General features: G+C 41.3%; 1 protein-coding gene across 6 annotated transcripts in view; it reads right to left on the bottom strand.

Moving 5' to 3' along the window:
* LOC137373065 (LIM domain-binding protein 2) overlaps window positions 1-20,909 on the bottom strand; it is a 586,094-nt gene that overhangs the window by 78,652 nt on the left and 486,533 nt on the right. For 3 of the 6 annotated variants that reach the window (XM_068037899.1, XM_068037889.1, XM_068037878.1), the window contains 2 exons: window positions 9,318-9,401; window positions 7,594-7,689 (listed from right to left, as the gene is read on the bottom strand). In XM_068037899.1, coding sequence (XP_067894000.1) covers window positions 7,594-7,689; window positions 9,318-9,401 — 180 coding nt within the window. The remainder of the gene's footprint in view (window positions 1-7,593; window positions 7,690-9,317; window positions 9,402-20,909) is intronic. The other 3 variants (XM_068037868.1, XM_068037908.1, XM_068037919.1) reach the window with 1 other exon arrangement.

The raw sequence follows: 20,909 nt of genomic DNA, 5'->3' as shown, positions 1-20,909 counted from the left end.
TCCTCCAAAGCCTCTCCTTCGTAGTCCAGCTGGGTTCCTGTCCTCACCTGGTGCTGTTCTTATTTATTCAGTCGTGGTCACAGAATCACTTGCAATCGCTTCTCTTCCTACTCCTGCATCATTACCTCTGGTGTTCCTCCAAGGATCTATCCTTGGCCTCCCCACATATTCTCACTATATGTTGCTCCATGGTGACATCATCTGAAAAAAAACATCAGGTTCCACACGTACACTGGTAACACCCAGCTATGCCTCACCACTACCTCACTGTACCGCTCCACCATCTATGATTTGTCATGTTGTTTGTCTGACATTCAGTAATGGATGAGCAGAAATATCCTCTAACTAAATACTGGGATGACCGATGCCATCGTCTTCAGTCCCCGTCCTCAAACTCTGTTCCCTAGCCACTGATTCCATCCCTCTCCCTGAACACTGTCTGAGGCTGAACCAGACCATTCGCAACATTTCATGTCCTATTTGACCAAGATAAGTTTCCATTCACATATCTCCTCCATCACCAAAGAACGCCAACTTCCACTTCCGTAACATTGCCCATCTGTGCCCTTGCTACATCTCATCTGCTGCTGAAACCCTCAACCATGCCTTTGTTAACTTTGGACTTGACTATTCCTCCCTTCTTCCACTCTCACTAGGCTTGAACTGATCCAAAACTTTGCTGCCTGTATCCCAACTTGCACCAAGTCATATTCACTCATCACCCCTGTGCTCGCTGACCTATGTTGGTTCCCAGTCCAGCAACACCCCAATTTTAAAATTCCCATCCTTGCTTTCAAATCCTTCCATGGCCTCTCCCCTGACCAACTCTGTAATCCCCTCAAACCCTACAACTCGCTGATATCTCTGCTCCTCCAATTCATGTGCATTCCCAATTTTAATCACCCAACCATTGGCAGTCATGTCTCCAACTGCGAAGGCCCTAAGCTCTCAAATTCCCTCCCTAAGCTTCTCCATCACTCTACCTCTCTCTCCTCTTTCAAGATGCTCCTTAAAACCTATTTCTTTGACAAAGTTTTTGATCACCTATCCTCTGTGGCTCTTCGTCAAATTTTGTTTACTAACATTCCTATGAAGTGCCTTTACTATGTTAAAAGTGCTATATAAATGCAGTTGTTGTTATCTAAATATATGATACTGTATCTTAGGGGTGTAAGTGTAATATCCCTTTGTGATCTGAAGTGGATATTCAGATCTTTATCATGTGCACATCTGGATTGCTTTCAGGATGGACTATGATGCCCAATACAAATCCTTAAGCTGCTTTACTTCACAATGTGTGAAGATGTAGAGTAACAGTTATCAGGCTCAAATAAAAACAGAAAATGTTGGAAATACTCAGCAGAACATTCTGACAAAAGGTCACCAACCTGAAAGGTTAACTCAGTTTGTCTCTCCACAGACGGTGCTAGACCTGCTGAGTATTCCCAGAATGTTCTGTTTTTATTTTAGAATTCCAGCATCTGCAGTACTATGCCTTTGTGTTAGTTCAATTAGTACAACTTGTCTTCATGTAATAATATAAAATAATGAACATTCAACACTTCGCTATACTGCGAGTCATCTTGCTTGATGAACAAAATAACTTAAAACTATTCTCCTGTAAGATAGTTCACTGCTTGGTGTATTGCTTCAAACCCACTAAGATCATCCCGATAGAGAATGAGATCACGTTCCCAGCACCTACCTGTCATGCAGACCCCCACCTGCCAAGAATGAGGCATATTAATTTTGTCATATGAACATTAATTTTAAACTGTTGCTGGAGTGAAGAAAGGACTTGTTTAAAAAAGAAATCACCAGACGCTCAGCTGGAACAACATTTGCATACTAACAGACAATGCTTGGAGAGACAAAGGACTATTCCTTGGTCCACTTAACCCAAAATGGGCTGTGATCACCAGACATCGAAGGTGAGGAAGCTCACATACCAGGATGACTGCTAAGATGGCAGAATCCACAAACAGAAGTGGTCAAACCAGCTAGTCACATGACTAACCTGCTGGGCAACCTGTTTTTTTTTTAATTGTACCACAGAGAAAGGCAGAAAGCAGTTGAAACTGAAGCTGGATCAAGGAAGCCTTTCCCTCTCTCACTTTCTCCAAAGCCACCGGACCCACGGAAGACACGTAAACCTCAAGAGAGAAAAGACTCCTACATTGGAACAAGTTGATGCGTGAACTGGGCTCCAACGAATTGCAAGTCTGACCGGCAACCAAAGACTTCACAGCAAACTCAAACAGTAAAACAGAAACCCATCTATTGCCTCAAACTTGCCCCCTCCATTCTTTTCTACTTTTCTGTCTGTATCTGCGTGTGTGTTTGTTGCGTATGCACGCTAGCGTGATTGCGTCGCAAATTTGTAGTCAGTAACCGGATTACAGTTTAAGATTAGTAAACTTCTACCTTTCTTGTTTAAAATCTAAGAAAACCTGTCTGAATTGATTTATTTGCCTTACAATTGGAGCAGTGAACAAGAATTCACTGAGGGGAAGCTAAAAACATGGTGTTTTTAAGATTAAACCCTGTTACGGTTAAACCAGGTAAAGGCTGAGAAGGGAACCCCTTGACTCCTTCTCACCTGGTCGTAACACTACCAATAACATCATTGAAATCAGAGTCGACTTTGCAATGCAGGAGGAAGCATTAAAAGCATTAATTCAGTGGAGACACCCCATATCCACTCCATCCTCAGATTTAAAATCCATAATTAAAATACTGTAACATCCCAAAAGCTCTTGTTTATGATGCGACAAGATAATGAACAGAGAGAGAAAGGAATTGAAAATCTGGGAAACAAAAACAAGAAATGCTGGAAATACTCAGCAGGTCTGGCAGCATCTGTGGAGAGAGAAGCAGAGTTAACGTTTCAGGTCACTGTCCCTTCATCAGAACTGACAAATATTAGAAATGTAAAAGGTTTTAAGCAAGTAAAGCGGGGGGTGGGCCAAGAGATAACAAAAGAGAAGGTGTTGATAGGACAAGGTCACAGAGAGTAACTGACCAGAAGGTCATGGAACAAAGGCAAACAGTATATTAATGGTGTGGTGAAAGACAAAGCATTAGTACAGAGAGGGTGTCAACTGACTGTAAAATGAGCTCCAAGCACAAACATTAAACAAAAAAAGTGGATAGGCACAGTAGAAACAAACTGAACAAACTAAAATAAAATAAACAAATAAAAAAGAATTTCAGATTTCCAGCATCTGCAGTATTTTGCTTTTATATATAGGTGGGAAACAGTTGTGAATGCAAGTCAACATCCCTGGCTCAGAACCATTTCTAATCTGTCCATATTGGTAAAAATGATGGTCACAATTGTAATAACAGTTGTCCAATGTTACCTGAGAAATTTTACCTGAAGCCTGCTGAAGTGCACTGAATTGAGCTGGAACCCAGCTCTTATGTCTAAAAGTAATAGTCAATGAAAAGTCGTGAGGGATCAATATATTGTCATATATTTCACCCTCAAACCAGGGAGTTGTAAGCAGGTTTGGGAGCTAGATTTTAGCTTAACGTGACCACTTTCACACTGTATCCTCTAAAATAACTAACAAGGTCAAGTAAGGCATCTTAATACTAACATGTGCCCAAAGAAGTCATTTTTGTGTTTTGTATCAGCAACTGTATTAATCAAATTAATGTATTAGGTGGTAACCCATCAAGAAACAATGATTACAAAGCAATGGACCTTGTTTGAATTGTAATTAATGAATTAAGAATCATGCTAGAAAGAATGGGCTATAATTTAAAAGTATTAAGTTTAAAAACTAAGTCTTAAGCTTGTAAAAAAGTTCAGTAGGATTTTATAAGTCACTGTAACACAAAGTCAGCAGAAAAAGTATTGACATTCAATAACTTGGCTAAAAAAGAAACAATTTCTGCAAAATTCATACTGTCCAAGGAGATAACAACTGTAATGAATAGAACTCTTCATAGGTTTATATCTCAATTATTGGCAAAATGTTTTGTCGATTTAAGTCCCAATTAGAGTAGGGTAGTAACTAACATTACAGGACCTGGACCAACCATCAGGCAAACTACAAGGTGGTCTGATGGCCAAAAAGGGTATAAAAGAACAGCTATTGAAGATGAGAAGCAGCACAAAAAATCCCGAGGAAGAAGAGAATCTTCAGTCAACAGAACGCAGCAAGAGAAAGAGAGACCACGATACACTCACTCGCCGAAGTCCTGAGAACAGACTGTGACTATTGTCTTTGTTAAGTATTACTTCTTTGCACTGAATGTAAACTACTTAATAAATCTGCTACACTTAAACCTGTACCCATAGTGGTTTGTTGTAGTCACGGACAAGTCACCCTTTGGATTAAATTGAATTGAAAGTAGCAGGAAAGCTACAATTGGCACCCAAGATGGGACTCTGACTAACAACTGAAACAAGGTATTGTTGAGTATAAGGCAGCAGACACGTGTAATAATATAAAATAAAGAACATCCAACACTTCCTTATACTGGGAGTCATCTTGCTTGACAAACAAAATAACCTAAAACTATTCTCCTACGTTCTGATCTTCTCACCGCTTTTGTTTTATCCGTTCATGGGATGTGGGCATCGCTGGCTAGGCCAGCATTTATTGCTCATCCCTAACTGCCCTTGAGAAGGTGGTGGTGAGCTGCCTTCTTGAACCGCTGCAGTCCATATGGTATAGGTACACCCACTGTGCTGTTAGGAAGGGAGTTCCAGGATTTTGACCCAGTGACAGTGAAGGAACGGTGATATAGTTCCTGTATTAGTTGCAGAGCCTGGCTTTACTTTGCAGCATTCCCTTTCAAGATTGACTGCCCATAACCCTGTCTCCATAGTTTATCTCCTGTCCATAGCCATAAAGGAACCAGATGTTTCCTAGCACATTTGATGTGAGCGTTACTTCCAAAAGGCATTTGATACAGCACCACACAACAGAATTGTGAGCAAGGTTAGAGCTCATGGAATAAAAGGGAAGGTGGATGGATACGGAATTGGCTGAGTGACAGGGAACAAACAGTAGTGGTTAGTGGATGTTTTTTGGGCTGGAGGAAGGTTTGTAGTGGAGTTCCCCAGGGGTCAGTGTTGGGACCCTTACTTTTCCTGATATATATTAATGACCTAGACCTTGGTGTACAGGGCACAATTTCAAAGTTTGCGAATTATAGGAAACTTGGAAGCTTTGTGAACTGTGGGGAGGATAGTGTAGAACTTCAAAAGGACATAGACAAGTTGATGGAATGGGTGGATAGGTGGCAGATGAAGTTCAATGCGAAGAAATGTGAACTGATTCATCTTGGTAGGAAGAACATGGAGAGGCAATATAAAGGCCACAATTCTAAAGGGGGTGTAGGAGCAGAGGGACCTGGGTAGATATGCACATAAGTCATTGAAAGTGGAAGGACAGGCTGAGAGAGCGGTTAATAAAGCAGACAGTATCCTGGGCTTTATTAATAATGGCATAGAGTACAAGAGCAGGGAGGTTATGCTAACTTGAATAAGACATGTTCGGCCTCAGCTGTAATATTGTGTCCAGTTCTGGGCGGCGCACTTTAGGAAGGATGTGAAGACATTGGAGAGAATGCAGAAAGGATTCATGAGAATGGTTCCAGTGATGAGGAACTTCAATTATGAAGATAGATTGGAGAAGTTAGGACTGATTTCCTCGGAGAAAAGAAGGCTGAGAGGAGATTTGATAGAGGTATTTGAGGGATCTGGACAAAGTAGATAGGGAGAAGCTGTTCCCAATTGTGAAACGATCGAGAATGAGAGGGCACAGTTTAAAAGTAATTGGTAAAAGAAGCAAAAGTGACATGAGGAAAAACTTTCTCACGCAGCGAGTGGTTAAGGTCTGGAATGCACTACCTGAGAGTGTGGGGAGGCAGATTCAATTGAAGCATTCAAAAGGGAATTAGACTCTTATCTGAAAAGGAAGAATGTGCAGGGTTACAGGGAGAAGGAGGGGGAATGGCACTAAGTGAATTGCTCATTCAGAGACATGATGGGCCGAAGGCCCTGTAACAATTCTGTGATTCTGTTTATGGATTGTTGAGACAAGATAATCAATGAAGAAATAACATAAAAGCTAGTTCATTAATATCTTAACCACCTAGCATCTTATGTGTCTTAACTTGTGTGAATATACATTGTTCTGAAAAAATATTTTAAAGTCACTCTATTTTTCTGTAGCAACAAATGGTCAAAAAAATCCTGAAATGCAACAAGTCTCAACAATACTACTGTTTTCTAACTGTACATAATATTGAGAGCATGAAGTAGTCTCATCACTGGTACTCAAAGGGTTAAGTTATTTGAGTACATGTCAATACTTGTGAAGAAACAGTCATGCTAATAAATAGCGATACAATAGAGCATCATCCTTTAAAAACAATAAATGTAGTAAAGGTACCATCTTAAATGATTGTGTAATTTACTTGCAGAGAAATATTTCTTTCCTAGTTACTTTAAGTTATCCAGAATTGAAGAAGTCTAGACTGGAATGTTATTGACAAGTTTCAGACAGACTCAAATAGATGTGTGCTGTCTACAATCAAGTTCTGAGGTTAGTTGATTTCTTTAGCTTCAGGTGCACATTTGGATGAGTGAAGAGAACACACTAATGGCAGGAGTGGAAATGTGCACAAGAGAAATTTAAAGAGAATTAAGGATGAGTGTCAGAATATGTGGACCACAATTCCATATCCCTTAATACCCTTGCCTAAATTTCTGATTATCAGTTTTCAAATTTTAAATTTTTCAATTGACCAAGCCTCAACAGCTTTTGGGAGAAGAAAGCCATAGACATCCACTACCCATTGTGTGAAGAAGTGCTTCCTGACATCAACCCTAATGTCCATAACAAACTCTACTTTTAAGGTTATACTCCCTTGTTCTGGACTGCCTCACCAGAGGAAATTGTTTCTATCTACCCTACCACTTCTTTTAATCATTTTAAACACCTCAATTAGATAACCCCTTAAACTTCTAATAGTACTCAAAGAATACAACCTGTACCACCAAACTTGTCCTTATAATTTAACCCTTTTAGCCTCAGTATTAGTCTGGTTAATCTGTGCGGCACCCCCACCAAGACCAATATATCCTTCCTAAGGTGCAGTACCGAGAACTGAATGTGATTACTCCAGATACAGTCGAACCAGAACTTCATAAAACTGTTGCATTACTTCTATCTCTTTGCGTGACAGACACAACTCATTATCTGCCCAGTAGAGACAAGTTTTCACAGTCATTAACATACAGGTGTGTCAGGGCTTGCAGATATGGTTGGTGGCATCTTAGCAGATGTGGCCAACCTGGGTGTGCTGGCTGCTGATCACTCTGGCATGTCTCCCTTTTATGCAGGGCCATTGAAAGCATGACACATTGGCTGTAATGCTTCTGAGAATGGTAATTCGGCATTCACATAGCTTAGCGGTGCCACTGGGACTACTATCCTAGCATCCTTTAGGAAATGGGGCCTCCAGATGCACTAACTATCTATCAAAGTAATTTATGTTCACAATTTATCTGCAGATGCAGGTGTCAGAACCCTGACAGGTGGGCACAAAGCACCTCTTGTGCAGCCTGACCTGCCTGGCATCCCTCTGTAGATCCTCTTCTTCTTTTTCCAAACACCTCAGATAGGGGAATTCCCATTGAGAAACCCACTGGTTGCAGTAATGGTGCTGGGGGGCAAAACAAAATTGAACAATTGGCACAAAGGCTCATGAGAAGTGCCACAGAAAAAAATACCGAAATGGTCAAAAATGACTTTACTATTAAAGATTTAAGTTACTTATCTGTGCCCTTTAGGTAAGCTACCACCACAGATGATTCCCAGCAATGTCGGACTCTGATTTTACATTATTAAATTAAAGCTGCCACCTATTTGAGGTGGAAACTTCCTACGTAGCTGCTCCCTTCCTCCTGGAAACTACACCATGGCATAAAGTCAATAGATTTCCATTGGGAGGGTATATATTTTCCACAACTTGCTTCTTGATTTAATGCCACTACTATGGGTGGTCAACAGTGGAAAATCTAGACCACCAGCCTAAGGTAGAGAATATGGTCTGACTTTTCCTCCAGGTGGTTCTGATGCTGGAGGAAAGACTTGCACCCGCTGCTGCAATTGGGCCGAATTAAAGATTCAGGGTAGGTTCCTGGTGTAAGTCACACAGAAGGAGCCTGCTGCTGCCAGGTAGTGACAACTGGCAGTGTTGTAGTGGAACACCTACTGCAGTGGCAAAAGCGCAATCTTTTAAAATTTGTAACAGGCTCAGAATGAGGCTGCATGAATGTTATTGGAGTCTTGGGATCAGAAGAGAGGGAGAGTTGGCTACTCTCAGGCTTTCTTCCTCGATCATGGTCATCAACTGTCTTCCTGCTGCCACCCCTGTATTGAACTTACCTGGGGTCAGCAGTACTGTGGCAGCAAGACAAGGAAATTACCCTCGCTACAGCTTCCCCACTGTAAAAGGTCAGGCAATCAAGTTCCCTGCTTGGGTGGGGCAAAAAAGGAAAATTTCAGGCACTGTTTTCCAGGGCCAGGATCCATCAGTAGGCCTCCCCACTCCAGTCACCCTCTCCTTGTCTGGGATTTCAGGTGGTACGGCCAAGAGAAATCCAGCCCTCTCTCCTCACCTCTTCAAAAATAGCAAATTTATATGTTTTCCTATTCAAATTATTCAATTAAAGATCGCATTTCATTTACAGCTATTGCTTTAAAAGTCATAATTTAATGTTCAGATTGATTATGGACAATGTAATGATCAGTTAGATGTAAACAATGTTCATAATGAATTGTCAGATCTGGTTTGTTAGTACAAATACATACACTCAACATAAATTCAGTGACTTAACACTATGTATAATATAACTTTGAGCAAGATATAAATGTGAACACAAAAAAAATCCAAATAAATGACCCTGCTAAAAGTGCTGCGCTAATACATTGCTATTAGTTTATAGCTTTTTTCAATAATTTGTTTTAAGAAATATAATATTCCATGCAATACAAAATTCTGAAGTACATTATTTTAAATGATCAGAAACACATTTAGAACAAACAAAAATAATGCAAGTAAAAATATTGCCCTCACTGTAAAATTAACATGTGCTTTCCCCCCACCAATTTATACATACTTCTATCTGTTAGTTCCATCTTCATTGCATAAATAAGCTGATTACCCACCTTTTAGATTTTGTAATCATCTTTCAAATGAAGATAATAGATGAAGACCCACAGATTTGACACTGAAAATGATTTTTATTTTGGTATTTATCAAATGGATCTGTAGTTTACTGATCTTACCCTGAGGTAGTTGAGGGTGAAGTTAGTCAGGCCCATACGGGTGATGTTTTTGGACAGTTGTTCCAGCACCTGAGGGTCTTGTGCCTGAAAAGAGCATAATGTTAGAACATACAATATCTAATAAGAGGGGACATAGCTTTAAGTTGAGGGGTGAAAGATATAGGACAGATGTCAGAGGTAGTTTCTTTACGCAGAGAGTAGTAGGGGCGTGGAACGCCCTGCCTGTAACAGTAGTAGACTCGCCAACTTTAAGGGCATTTAAGTGGTCATTGGATAGACATATGGATGAAAATGGAATAGTGTAGGTCAGATGATCGGCGCAACATCGAGGGCCGAAGGGCCTGTACTGCGCTGTAATGTTCTAATTCTAATTCTAATAAAATAAAAGCAAGCCACATGCAAGCTAACAACTGCATCAGCAGTTATCTTTACAGCACAAATCAGAAATTAATTTTTAAATGGTATCTGATAGAATTCTGTCAAAGATTGCACATTTGTTTCCCCAAAGCACTCCCATTGACATCATGATTTACAATGGCAAAATTTCGCCTAATCTGTATTGCTCAGTGACACACCATTTATCCATTAATCCTTCAATAGTGGGGATAGAAATGTCAAATATATTTGTAAACAGTAGACTTTTATGATTACCTTAATGCATGCATCCTGTTTAATCTAGCCAGACTGAACTACTTATCAGTTCACCTGAATGGTAGTATTTCTGGAGTCTAGCTTTAGAGAGAGGAGCTTACTGACTTTACAACAAACTGAAACTTTCAATAACCCTATTGAAAAGCCATCACACAGCATCATGAGGCTGAATGGAAACGCCATGAAGCTGTAAGGTTGCCCCTCCTCAGGAGTGACTGATGCGTCTCATTTCCAGGTGAGTGCAGAGCTTACACTGTACAAACTTGTTCTACACTCATTTCATTGAATACTAACATTAGTTAAGCTTTATAGAATAACCATAAAATGACTTTAAAAATAAAGTATGCCATCTCTCATTCAGGATCAGGAAAAATACTCAGCCTTTCCATATCATCTTTTATAAGTAATTGTTGACCACTTAAATGAAAACCTGATCAGTGGGCATTTCTGTTCAGTGTGATTCCAAAAGAATTTTCAATTTACAATGTTCTTATATTAGGTTGACTAGGGAATATGTATTCACCTAGAGGACAGCCACTATGTAACTTGCTGCAGACAAGTACTTCAACAAGCTATCCCAATTTTTAAAATTTGTCACGGGATGCGGGCGTCGCTGGCAAGGACAGCATTTATTGCCCATCGCTAATTGCCCATGAAAAGGCGATGGTGAGCTGCCCTATTGTACCCCTGTGGTCCATGTGCTGCAGGTACACCCATAGTGCTGTTAGGTAGGGGGATCCAGCATTTTGACCCAGTAACAGTGAAAGAATGGTGATATAGTTCCAAGTCAGGATGTCCATAGAGGGGAACTTGCAGGTGATGGTGTTTGAATGCACCGACTGCCCTTGTTCTTCTAGGTGGTAGAAGTTGCGGGTTTGGAAGGTGCTGTCAAAGCAGCCTTGGTGAGTAGCTACATTGCATCTTGTAGATGGAACACACTCTAGCCATGGTGTGCCGGTGGCTGAGGGAGTTAATGCTTAAGGTTGTGAAAGGGGTGCCAATCAAGGGGGCTACTTTGTCCTGGATGGTGTCGAGCTTCTTGAATGTTGGAGCTTCACTCATGCAGGCAAGTGGAGAATATTCCATCATGGTCCTGGCTTGTCCCTTGTAGATGGTCACTTGTCGCAGAATTCCCCGCCTCTTATGTACTTTTGTCGCCATATTACTTCTGTGGCTGGTCCAGTTCAGTTTCTGGTCAATGGTGACACCCAGGATGTTGATAGTAGGGGATTCAGTGATGGTAATGCCACTGAATCTCAAGGGGAGATGGTTAGATTCTGTCTTGTTGGAGATGGTCATTGCCTGGCACTTGTGTGGCGCGAATGTAACTTGCCACTTATAAGCCCAAGCCTAAATGCCATTCAGGTTTTGCTGCACGCATGCTTCAGTTTCTGAGGAGTTGCGAATGGAACTGAGCACTGAAATCATCAGCAAACATCCTCAATTCTCACCTTAAGATGGAGGGAAAGTCATTGATGAAGCAGCTAAAGATTGCCAGGTCTAGGACACTGCCCTGAGGAACTCATTCAGCGATGTCCTTGGACTGAGATGATTGGCTTCTAACAACCACAACGATCTTCCTTTGTGCTAGGTATGACTCCAACCAGTTGAAAGGTTTCCTTTGATTCCCACTGACTTCAATTTTGATGCCACATTCGATCACATGCTGCCTTGATATTAAGGGCAGTCACTCGTAGCTCACCTCTGGAATTCAGCTCTTTAGTCCATGTTTGGACCAAGGCTGTAATGAGGTCTGGTTACTGTTAAGTACTGCCTGATAAAGCTGTTGAAGACACATTTGATCACTTTGCTGATGACTGAAAATAGACTGATAGGGCAGTGGAATCACAGAATGGTTACAGCACAGCAGGAGGCCATTTGGTCTGCTGTGTCAGTGTCAGCTCTCTACAAGAGTAGCTCACCCAGTCACACCCCTCCACCTTTTCCCCATAGCCCTGCAAAACCTTTCTCTTCAGATAATTGTGTTCAATTCTCTTTTCAAAGTCATGATTGAATCTACATCCCTCACACTCTCAGGTAGTGCATATCGCTGTCCTCAGTTCTCCATCCTTCCACCTTAACCTCCTCTTCTCCAATCTATCCATGTAACTGAAGTTCCTCATCCCCAAAACTATTCTTGTGTACCTTTTCTGCACCCTTTCTAATGCCTTAACATGCCTCCTAAACTATGGTGCCCAGAACTGGACAAAGTACTCCAGTTGAGGCAGGACCAGTGTTTTATACAGACTTAGCATAACTTCTTTGCTTTTGTACTTGATGCCCCTATTTAAAAAGCCCAGGATCCTGTTATTAACTGCTTTGTCAACCTGCCGTGAAACCTTCAATGATTTGTGCACAAATTCTCCCAGGTCCTTCTGCTCCTGCACCTTCTTCAGAATTGTACCCTTTATATTGCCTCACCTCGTTCTTCCTAGTATAATGAATCACTTCACACTTCTCTGCATTAAATTTAATCTGCCACTTTTCTGCCCAGTTTACCGACCTGCCTATGCCATAGAGTCATTTACGACACAGGAGGCCATTAAGCCCATCAAGTCCATGCTGGCTCTCTGTAGAGGAATAAAATTAGTCCCATTGCCCCACTCCATCCCTGTAACCCAGCGTTTATTTCCTTCAAGTGCTCATCCAATTTCCTTTTGAAACCATTGATTGTCTCTCCTTTCACCACCCTTGTAGGCAGTAAGATCCAGGTCCTTACCACTCACTGCGTAAAAAAGTTCTTCCTCACATTCCCCACAGCATCACTTACCAGAATTCTTAAATGTGTCCCCAAGCCCTTGTACCATCAGCTAACGGGAGCAGCTTTTATTTGTCTACCATATGTAAACCTGCCATAATCTTGTACACCTCTATCAGATCTCCCCTCAATCTCCTTTGCTCCAAGGGGAACTCCAGTTCTTCCAACCAAACCTTGTTGTTACTTTCCACCAGTTTGAAAAACAACCGTTCACTACTCCTCTCTGTTTTCTGTCACTTAGCCAATTTCGTATCCATGCTACCACTGTCGCTTTTATTCTATGGGCTCTAACTTTGCTGACAAAGCTGTGACGTGGCACTTTATCAAATACCTTTTGGAAGTCCATGTACACCACATCAACTGCATTACCCTCATCAATTCTGTTACCTCATCAAAAAACTCAAGCAAATTAGTTTTCCTTAATTAATTCACATTTGTCCAAGTGACTGTTATTTTTGTCCCAAATTATCATTTCTAAAAGCTTTCCCAACATTGAGGTTAAAATGAATGGCCTGTAGATGCTGGGCTCATCCTTACACCCTTTCTTGAATAAGGGGTAATATTTGCAATTTTTCAATCCTCTGGAACCACCCCTGTATCTAAGGAGGTTTGGAAGATTATGGCCAGTGTCTCCACAATTTCCATCCTTACTTTCCTCAGTATCCTTGAATGCATCTCATCTGGTCCTGGTGACTTAACAACTTTAAGTATAGCCACCCTATCTAATATCTTTATCAATTTTTAGCCCATCCAGTGTCTCAACTACATCCTCTTTCACAGTGGTCTGGGTAGCATCTTCTTCCTTGGTAAAGGCAGATGCAAAGTCCTTATTTAGTACCTCAGCCATTCCCCCCGTTTCCACACGTAAATCCCCTTTTACTTCTCTAATCAGCCCTACTCCTTCTTTTACCACCTTTTTACTATTTATATCCCTACAGAAGACTTTTGGATTCCCTTTATATATTAGCTACCAGTCTCTTCTCATACTCTCTCTTTGCTTCTCTTGTTTGTTTCACTTCCTCTCTGAGCTTTCTATATTCAACCTGGCTCTCACTTGTATTATCCACCTGACATCTGTCATATGCACCCATTTTCTGCTTCATCTGACTCTTCATCTCTTTCGTCATCCAGGGACCTCTGGATTTATTTGCCCTACCTTTCCCCCTCTTGGAATGTACCTTGACTGTACCCAAACTATCTCCTCTTTAAAGGCAGCCCATTTTTCAGTTACAGTTTTGCTGTCAATCTTTGATTCCAATTTATCTGGGCCAGACCATTACTCTGGATTGCCACTTGTCCTTTTCCATAGCCAACCTAATCTATGATACTATGATCATTGTCCCCTAAATGGTCCCCTACTGACACCTGTTTCACTTGGCCCACCTCATTCCCAAGAACCAGATCCAACAATGCCTCCTTTCTTGTTGGACTGGAAACATACTAATGTAGAAGAATTCTGAATCTAGAAACTCTTGCCCCTCTGCCCTTTACACTATTGCTATCCCAGTCTATATTAGGATAATTAAAGTCCCCAATTATAACTACTCTATAATTCTTGCACCTATCTAATTTCCTTGCAAATTTGTTCTTCAATATCTTTCCAACTAGTTGATGGCCTATAGAATGCACCCAGTAATGTAAGACTACCTTTACTGTTTCTTAGTTCTAACCAAATAGATTCTTCCCTTGACTCCTCTAGGACATTCTCTCTCTCCAGCACTGTAATGATCTCTTTAATCAATTCTGCTACCCCTCCTCCTTTCTTCCCTTCCCTATCTTTCCTTGTATCCAGGAATATTTAGTACCCAGTCCTGTCCATTTTTGAGTTAGGTCTCTATTATTGCCACATACGTACAAATTAGGAGCAGGAGTAGGCCACTCGGCCCTTCGAGCCTGCTCTGCCATTCAGTAAGTTCATGGCTGAACTGATTACTTCACATTTCTACCTACCCCGATAACCTTCCACCACCTTGCTTATCAAGAATCTAAATACCTCTGCCTTAAAAACATTCAAAGACTCTGCTTCCACCGCCTTTTGAGGAAGAGAATTCCAAAGACTTTCAACCCTCTGAGAGAAAAAAATTTCTCCTCATCTCTGTCTTAAATGGGCGACCCTTTATTTTTAAACAGTGACACCTAGTTCTAGATTCTCCCACAAGAGGAAACATCCTTTCCACATCCACCCTGGCAAGACCCCTCAGGATCTTATATGTTTCAATCAAGTCTTCTCTTACTCTTCTAAATTCCAGCAGATACAAGCCTAGCTTGTCCAATCTTTCCTTGTAAGACAGCCTGCCCATTCCAGATATTAGTCTAGTAAACCTTCTTGTATTGCCTCCAATGCATTTATATCTTTCCTTAAATACGGAGACCAGTACTGTACACAGTACTCCAGATGTGGTCTCACCAATGCCCTGTATAGCTGAAACATAACCTCCCTACTTTTGTATTCAATTCCCCTCGCAATAAACGATAACATTCTATTAGCTTTCCTAATTACGTGTTGTACCTGCATACTAACCTTCCCATACTAAGATTCCCAAAAGCAAGTCACTTTCCCATCAGCAATGTAAACTGTGGAAATAAAGTGAAAATCAGCTAGAAAAAAAGGAGGAAGTTGTCCCCTCACCAAACAAAGAGATACTCATCATCATATTTCCACATGGCTATCTGTACCTGCAGCTCACTAATCTTATTTACCACACTATGCGCATTCATGCACCGTAAACCTAATTTAGGCCTCATTACATTCCCTCTTATTCTGACCCCACCATTTCCTACTCTAGTGCCGTCTGTCTTTCCAGATTCTCTTTTGCACCTTGATTTTCCTCTCTAATATTGCCTCCTGATTCCCACATCTTGCCACATCAGTTAGTTGAAACCCTTTCCAGTAGTACTCGCAAATCAGCCCGCAAAGACATTGGTCCCAGCTCTGTTCAACCCATCTGGTCTGTATAGATCCCCCCATCTCCCCCAGAACAGGTCCCAATGTCCCAGGACTCTCAAGCAGTCCCTCCTGCACCATCTCTCCAGCCATGCATTCAACTGCTCTATCTTCCTATTTCTATACTCACTAGCACGTGGTACTGGAATCTGGAGATTACCAGCTTTGAGGTCCTGTTTGCCAGTTTCTTTCCTAGCTCACTAAACTCTGACTGCAGGACTTCATCCTTCTTTCTACCTATGCCGTGGGTACCAATATGGACTACAGCCACTGACTGTTCACCCTCCCCCCTCAGAGTGTTCTGCAGCAGCTCAGTGACATCCTTGACCCGGGCACCAGGGAGACAACATACCATCCTGGATTCATACCTGTGGCCACAGAAATGCCTATCAGTATTGCTTTTCCAATCTTCCTCCTGCACCTTCCCCCCCGCCACCCCCCACCCCCACCCCCGTACAGCTGAGCCAGCTGTGGTGCCACGGACTAGGCTCTGGCTGCACACCACAAATGAACCATCATTCTCACCAGTATTCAGAATGGAATATGGGTTGGAGAGTATGATGCACTCAGGGGTCTCCTGTACTACAGGCCTGCTCCTTCTTGACTGCGTGGTGGTCACACATTCGCTCTCTACCTAGAGTACCTTCAGCTACGGGGTGACCACATCTATAAACGTGCGATCAACTAAAATCTAATTCTCGTGGAGTGCTACAGTGATGACAGCTGCTGCTCAAGCTCCAAAACCCGAGCTGCCCTGTCATGCTTCTATTTATCAGACTCTTCAACTTACTGCTTAAATAAATGCTCATCCGCCACTCACCAATCAGCTGCTTCTCCTGTGCTGACATCACTTTATTTGAGAGGGTGGTTAACTGAAATGTTTTTCCTTAACTCTTATTATCTAGAAACACTAGATTTTAATTTACTGAAAAATATAGACTTTAGTTTTACTATTCTTTATTACTTAATTTTAACTTTATCCCCGCAATCTGAATGATTGAGTACAAATTTTAATAAGATAAATTATCAAATTAGCTTTAGTTTTTATAAAAATTAATCTATCAAGTCTTACTTTATAGTTGATTACTTAGATTAAATAAAAGCTTACCAGTGTACTCACCCCAAGTGACTCCTTGTCCTATGATGTCACATCGCGATTATTTTTTCTATTTTCTCCTGTGCGGTTCAGACTCTCAGATTATAGCTCCATCCGCTGCCAACCTGCTTCACACCGCTCTGATCCCAGTCTGCTTCACACTGCTCCCGACCAAATAGGTGGTTCGTCCTGCTTTTTGTGGACAGGGCATACCTGGATAATTTTCCACTTTGTCAGGTAGATGCCAGTGTTGTAGCTGTACTGGAACAGCTTGATGAGAGGCGCAGCTAATTCTGGAGCAAAGGTCTTCAGCACTGCAGCTGGGACGTTGTCTGGGCCCATAGCCTTTGCTATATCCAGTGCCTTCAGCCATTTCTTGATATCACGTGGAGTGAATCGAATTGGCTGAAGACGGGTATCCGTGATGGTGGGGACATCAGGAGGAGGCCAAGATGAATCATCTACTCGGTACTTCTGGCTGAAAATGATTGCAAACGTTTCAGCCTTGTCTTTTGCACTCACATGCTGGGCTTCAACATCATTGAGGATGGGGATGTTTAGGGAGTCTCCTCCTTCTGTTAGTTCCATAACTGTCCAGCACAATTCACGATTGGATTTGGAAGGACTGCAAAGATTTGATCTGGTCTGTTGATTGTGGGAGTGCTTAGCTCTGTCTATAAGTATACTCCTTCCACTGTTTAGCATGCATGTAGTCCTGTGTTGCAGCTTCACCCGTTTGCCACTTCATTTTATCTACACTTGGTGCTGCTCCTGGCATGCTCTTTGACATTCCTCACTGAACCAGGGTTGAACTCCTGGATTGATGGTGTTTGCAGAGTGAGGGATATGCCGGGCCATGAGGTTATAGATTGTAGAATACAATTCTGCTGCTGCTAATGGCTCACAGCAACTCATGGATGCCCAGTTTAGAGTTGCAAAATCGGTTCTGAATCTGTACCAATTAGCACAGTGGTGGTGTCACACAACACGATGGAGGATATCATCAGTGTGAAGACAGGTCTTCATCTCCACAAGGATTGTGCGGTGATCATTTCTACCAATACTGTCACGGACCGATGCATCTGCTACAGGTAGATTGGTGAGGACAAGTGCAAGTAGGCTTTTCCCTCATGTTGGTTCTCTCACAACCCACCACAGGCCCAGTCTCGCAGCTATGTCCTTCACAACTCCACTAGCTTGGTCAGTAGTGGCGCAACTGAGCCACTCTCGATGATGAACATTAAAGTTCCACCACCCAGAGTACATTCTGTACTCCTACTCTTCTCACTGCTTCTTCCAAGTGGTGTTCAACATGGAGGAATACTGACTCATCAGCTGAGGGAGGGTGGTAGGTGGTAATAAGCAAGAGGTTTCCTTGCTCATGTTTGACCTGATGTCATGGAACTTCATGGGGTCTGGATTCAATGTTGAGAACTCCCAGGGTACTCCCTCCTGACTGTAAACCACTGTGCTGCCATCTCTGGTGGGTCTGTCCTGCCGGTAGAACAGAACATACCCAGAGATGGTGATGGAGGAGGCTGGGACATTGGCTGAAAGGTATGATTCTCTGAGTATGACCGTGTCAGGCTGTTGCTTGACTAGTCTGTGGGACAGTTCTCCCAATTTTGGCACAAGCTCCCAGATGTTAGTGAGAAGGTCTTTGCACAACTGACTGGGTTGGGTTTTGCTCTTAGTACTGTTTTTTTTGCAGTGGTTTGATGCAATGGAGTGGCTTGCTAGGCCATTTCAGAGGACAGTTAAAAGTCAACCACATTGCCAGACCGGGTAAGGACGGCAGACTTCCTTACTTAAAGGACATGGTGAACCAGATGGGTTGTTACGACAATTGGTTAATTTAATGATCATCATTACCGATACTAATTAAGAATATCAATAGTGTAAGATTGTTTGGTTACAAAAGTCATTAAGTTTAAAAGTGCGTAAGAAACTAAAAAGCAACTAAAAGGTTTGACGATTACTTCCCTGTGAATTCATGGTGGAAGGTAAATGAATGCAATTTTGTGGAAACTCAGTGGGAAAGAGAGGAAGAAGGAACTCTTGAATACATCAAAAAGTTCTCCAATTCCTGCAGCTAGTGTTTCACCATCCCTGAATATACATACATCCACCCATTTTCAGATAAATATTTCATATTCTACTTCCTAAAATTTAAATATCAAAATGGCTGAGTCTATGTCTTATTTTGTAAGTGCCTAGTGTGCACCTCTCACAGATTAACTTATCAACAAAAGTGGTCACTTTTCCATATATTCATCTATCTTTAGTACAAAACCAATTGGCAAAATATTGAAGATCAATATTAGAAAGGGGAAAGCCAAATAAATGGAAACTAGTAGTTAAATGAGGCTACGCACTGTGATATTTGGTGGTCAGCATCACAATGATACAAATCAAGAAATAATGAACATGAAAAACATCCTGCCTTTCAGTCAGTTTGCTTAGATTAATATCAATGTTCAATGGCCCATGGCCAGACTCCACTAGAATAGATCCAACATAATCCACTGGGAAGGATGGGGGATGGGGGAGCAGTGAAGGAATCTCCTCTTGATCATGATTCAGTAATTCATTCTGTTCTTCTTTTTGATAGTTGACTATATGCCTTGATTATAGATGCCTTTTCAAGCTGTGAAACAATGTTACAGTGTAGCACGCCAGCTAGTATCCTCTCAGGGAAATGTGATGTGTCAGGCAGATCATTAAATGCTGATGGTAATATGTCTCGTTAAAAAGGAAAACTAGCAGTCTTTTTGAATGAATTCTGCTGTACATCTAATTATTTTAAATGATGAAATCTGCAACAATATTTAGTAATTACTCCGTATACCATATTCCCATGTGGTTTGAAAGGTGGAACTGTTGGGATGTGCGCGAGATAGGTATTTAACCTAGCTGAATTTCAAATTATGACAAAAATTCACTCTGACTAAAATTTGGTAAACCGGCAGGGTTTTTTGGAGCAGCCAGCGCTCTTTCTTCACACAGCTCTGCGTAGAGAGACATATATAAAAAAACTATCCTGATTATAGAGATAAACAGCAGAACTAAAATCATAAAATGTTTCTCAGGTGTAAGAACACTGAGCTGAGCCATTTTCCTTTTTATTAACAAGCCACGAAACATAATACGCCAGGTAAAATTAAAACAGACTACGGTTCAGCTCTTTGTTGAAATTCAAAATAGTATAATTTCCGATGAACTATAAATCTAAACATTCTAGCAGACTTTGCAATGTGTTCTTCACTGTTGCAAATACATAATAAAATTCACCAGTGTCATTCTTGAGTGCCGATCTTTGCTGTTGGAACACTAATTATTAATTTGTTTGACAAAAATCATGGAGGTTCTTTCTACTTCTTTGGCAGATCCACCATTCTAAGTCTGAGTGCAGAGGTGAAATTTGCAAGATTTCAAAGGAGTCAGCAAATGCTTGCTTACAAATAGCAGCAACGAAAGCCAACGAGTGAGCTGTACTAATAAATAGTTATAGCTTTTAAAAGTAAACACCCTCTTTTTCTTGGCTCAAATGCCTTTTGAACAAAATGTGCAAATATACAGTAAAAAAAAAGATTTCTTGTAAATTTTGACTGTCAGGGAAGAGAAAAAGAACTTGAATTTATACAATTCATGTCACATCTTCAGAAATTCCTACAGCACTTTCCAGCCATTAAATTACACTTTGAAATGCAGTCAATTAGGGCACAGGAAGATCCCAGGTAAATGTTGGCCAAAGAGAGCCTCAGCTCACCATCTCATCCAGAACATCGTACAATGTAGCACTCAACTCTTACAGTGGGGCTTGGACGCACAGTTTTCTGACTAAGAGGCAAGAGTACTACCACTGACACTGAATGAGAGCGCCAGTCATGGTTCACTTGCAATGCAGTAACCACATATTTCCATAAACGAATACAATATAAACACTCAGAGTATGACCAGAAAAAGAGGGAAATTTACAGGTGATATTGTACACCAATGACATAAACAATATATGACGAGCATTAAAACAATAGTGACAAGTGGTACAAATTTTTATGCAGGCACAGATTTTTTTCTGACATTCAAACTTGATGTCCATGGTTCATTAAATCAAAATAGTACATCCCAAGCATTCAACATGTA

The sequence above is a fragment of the Heterodontus francisci genome, chromosome 1 (genome assembly GCF_036365525.1).
Source record: "Heterodontus francisci isolate sHetFra1 chromosome 1, sHetFra1.hap1, whole genome shotgun sequence".
NCBI lineage: Eukaryota > Metazoa > Chordata > Chondrichthyes > Heterodontiformes > Heterodontidae > Heterodontus > Heterodontus francisci.
This window is presented reverse-complemented; position numbering and strand designations above follow the sequence as displayed.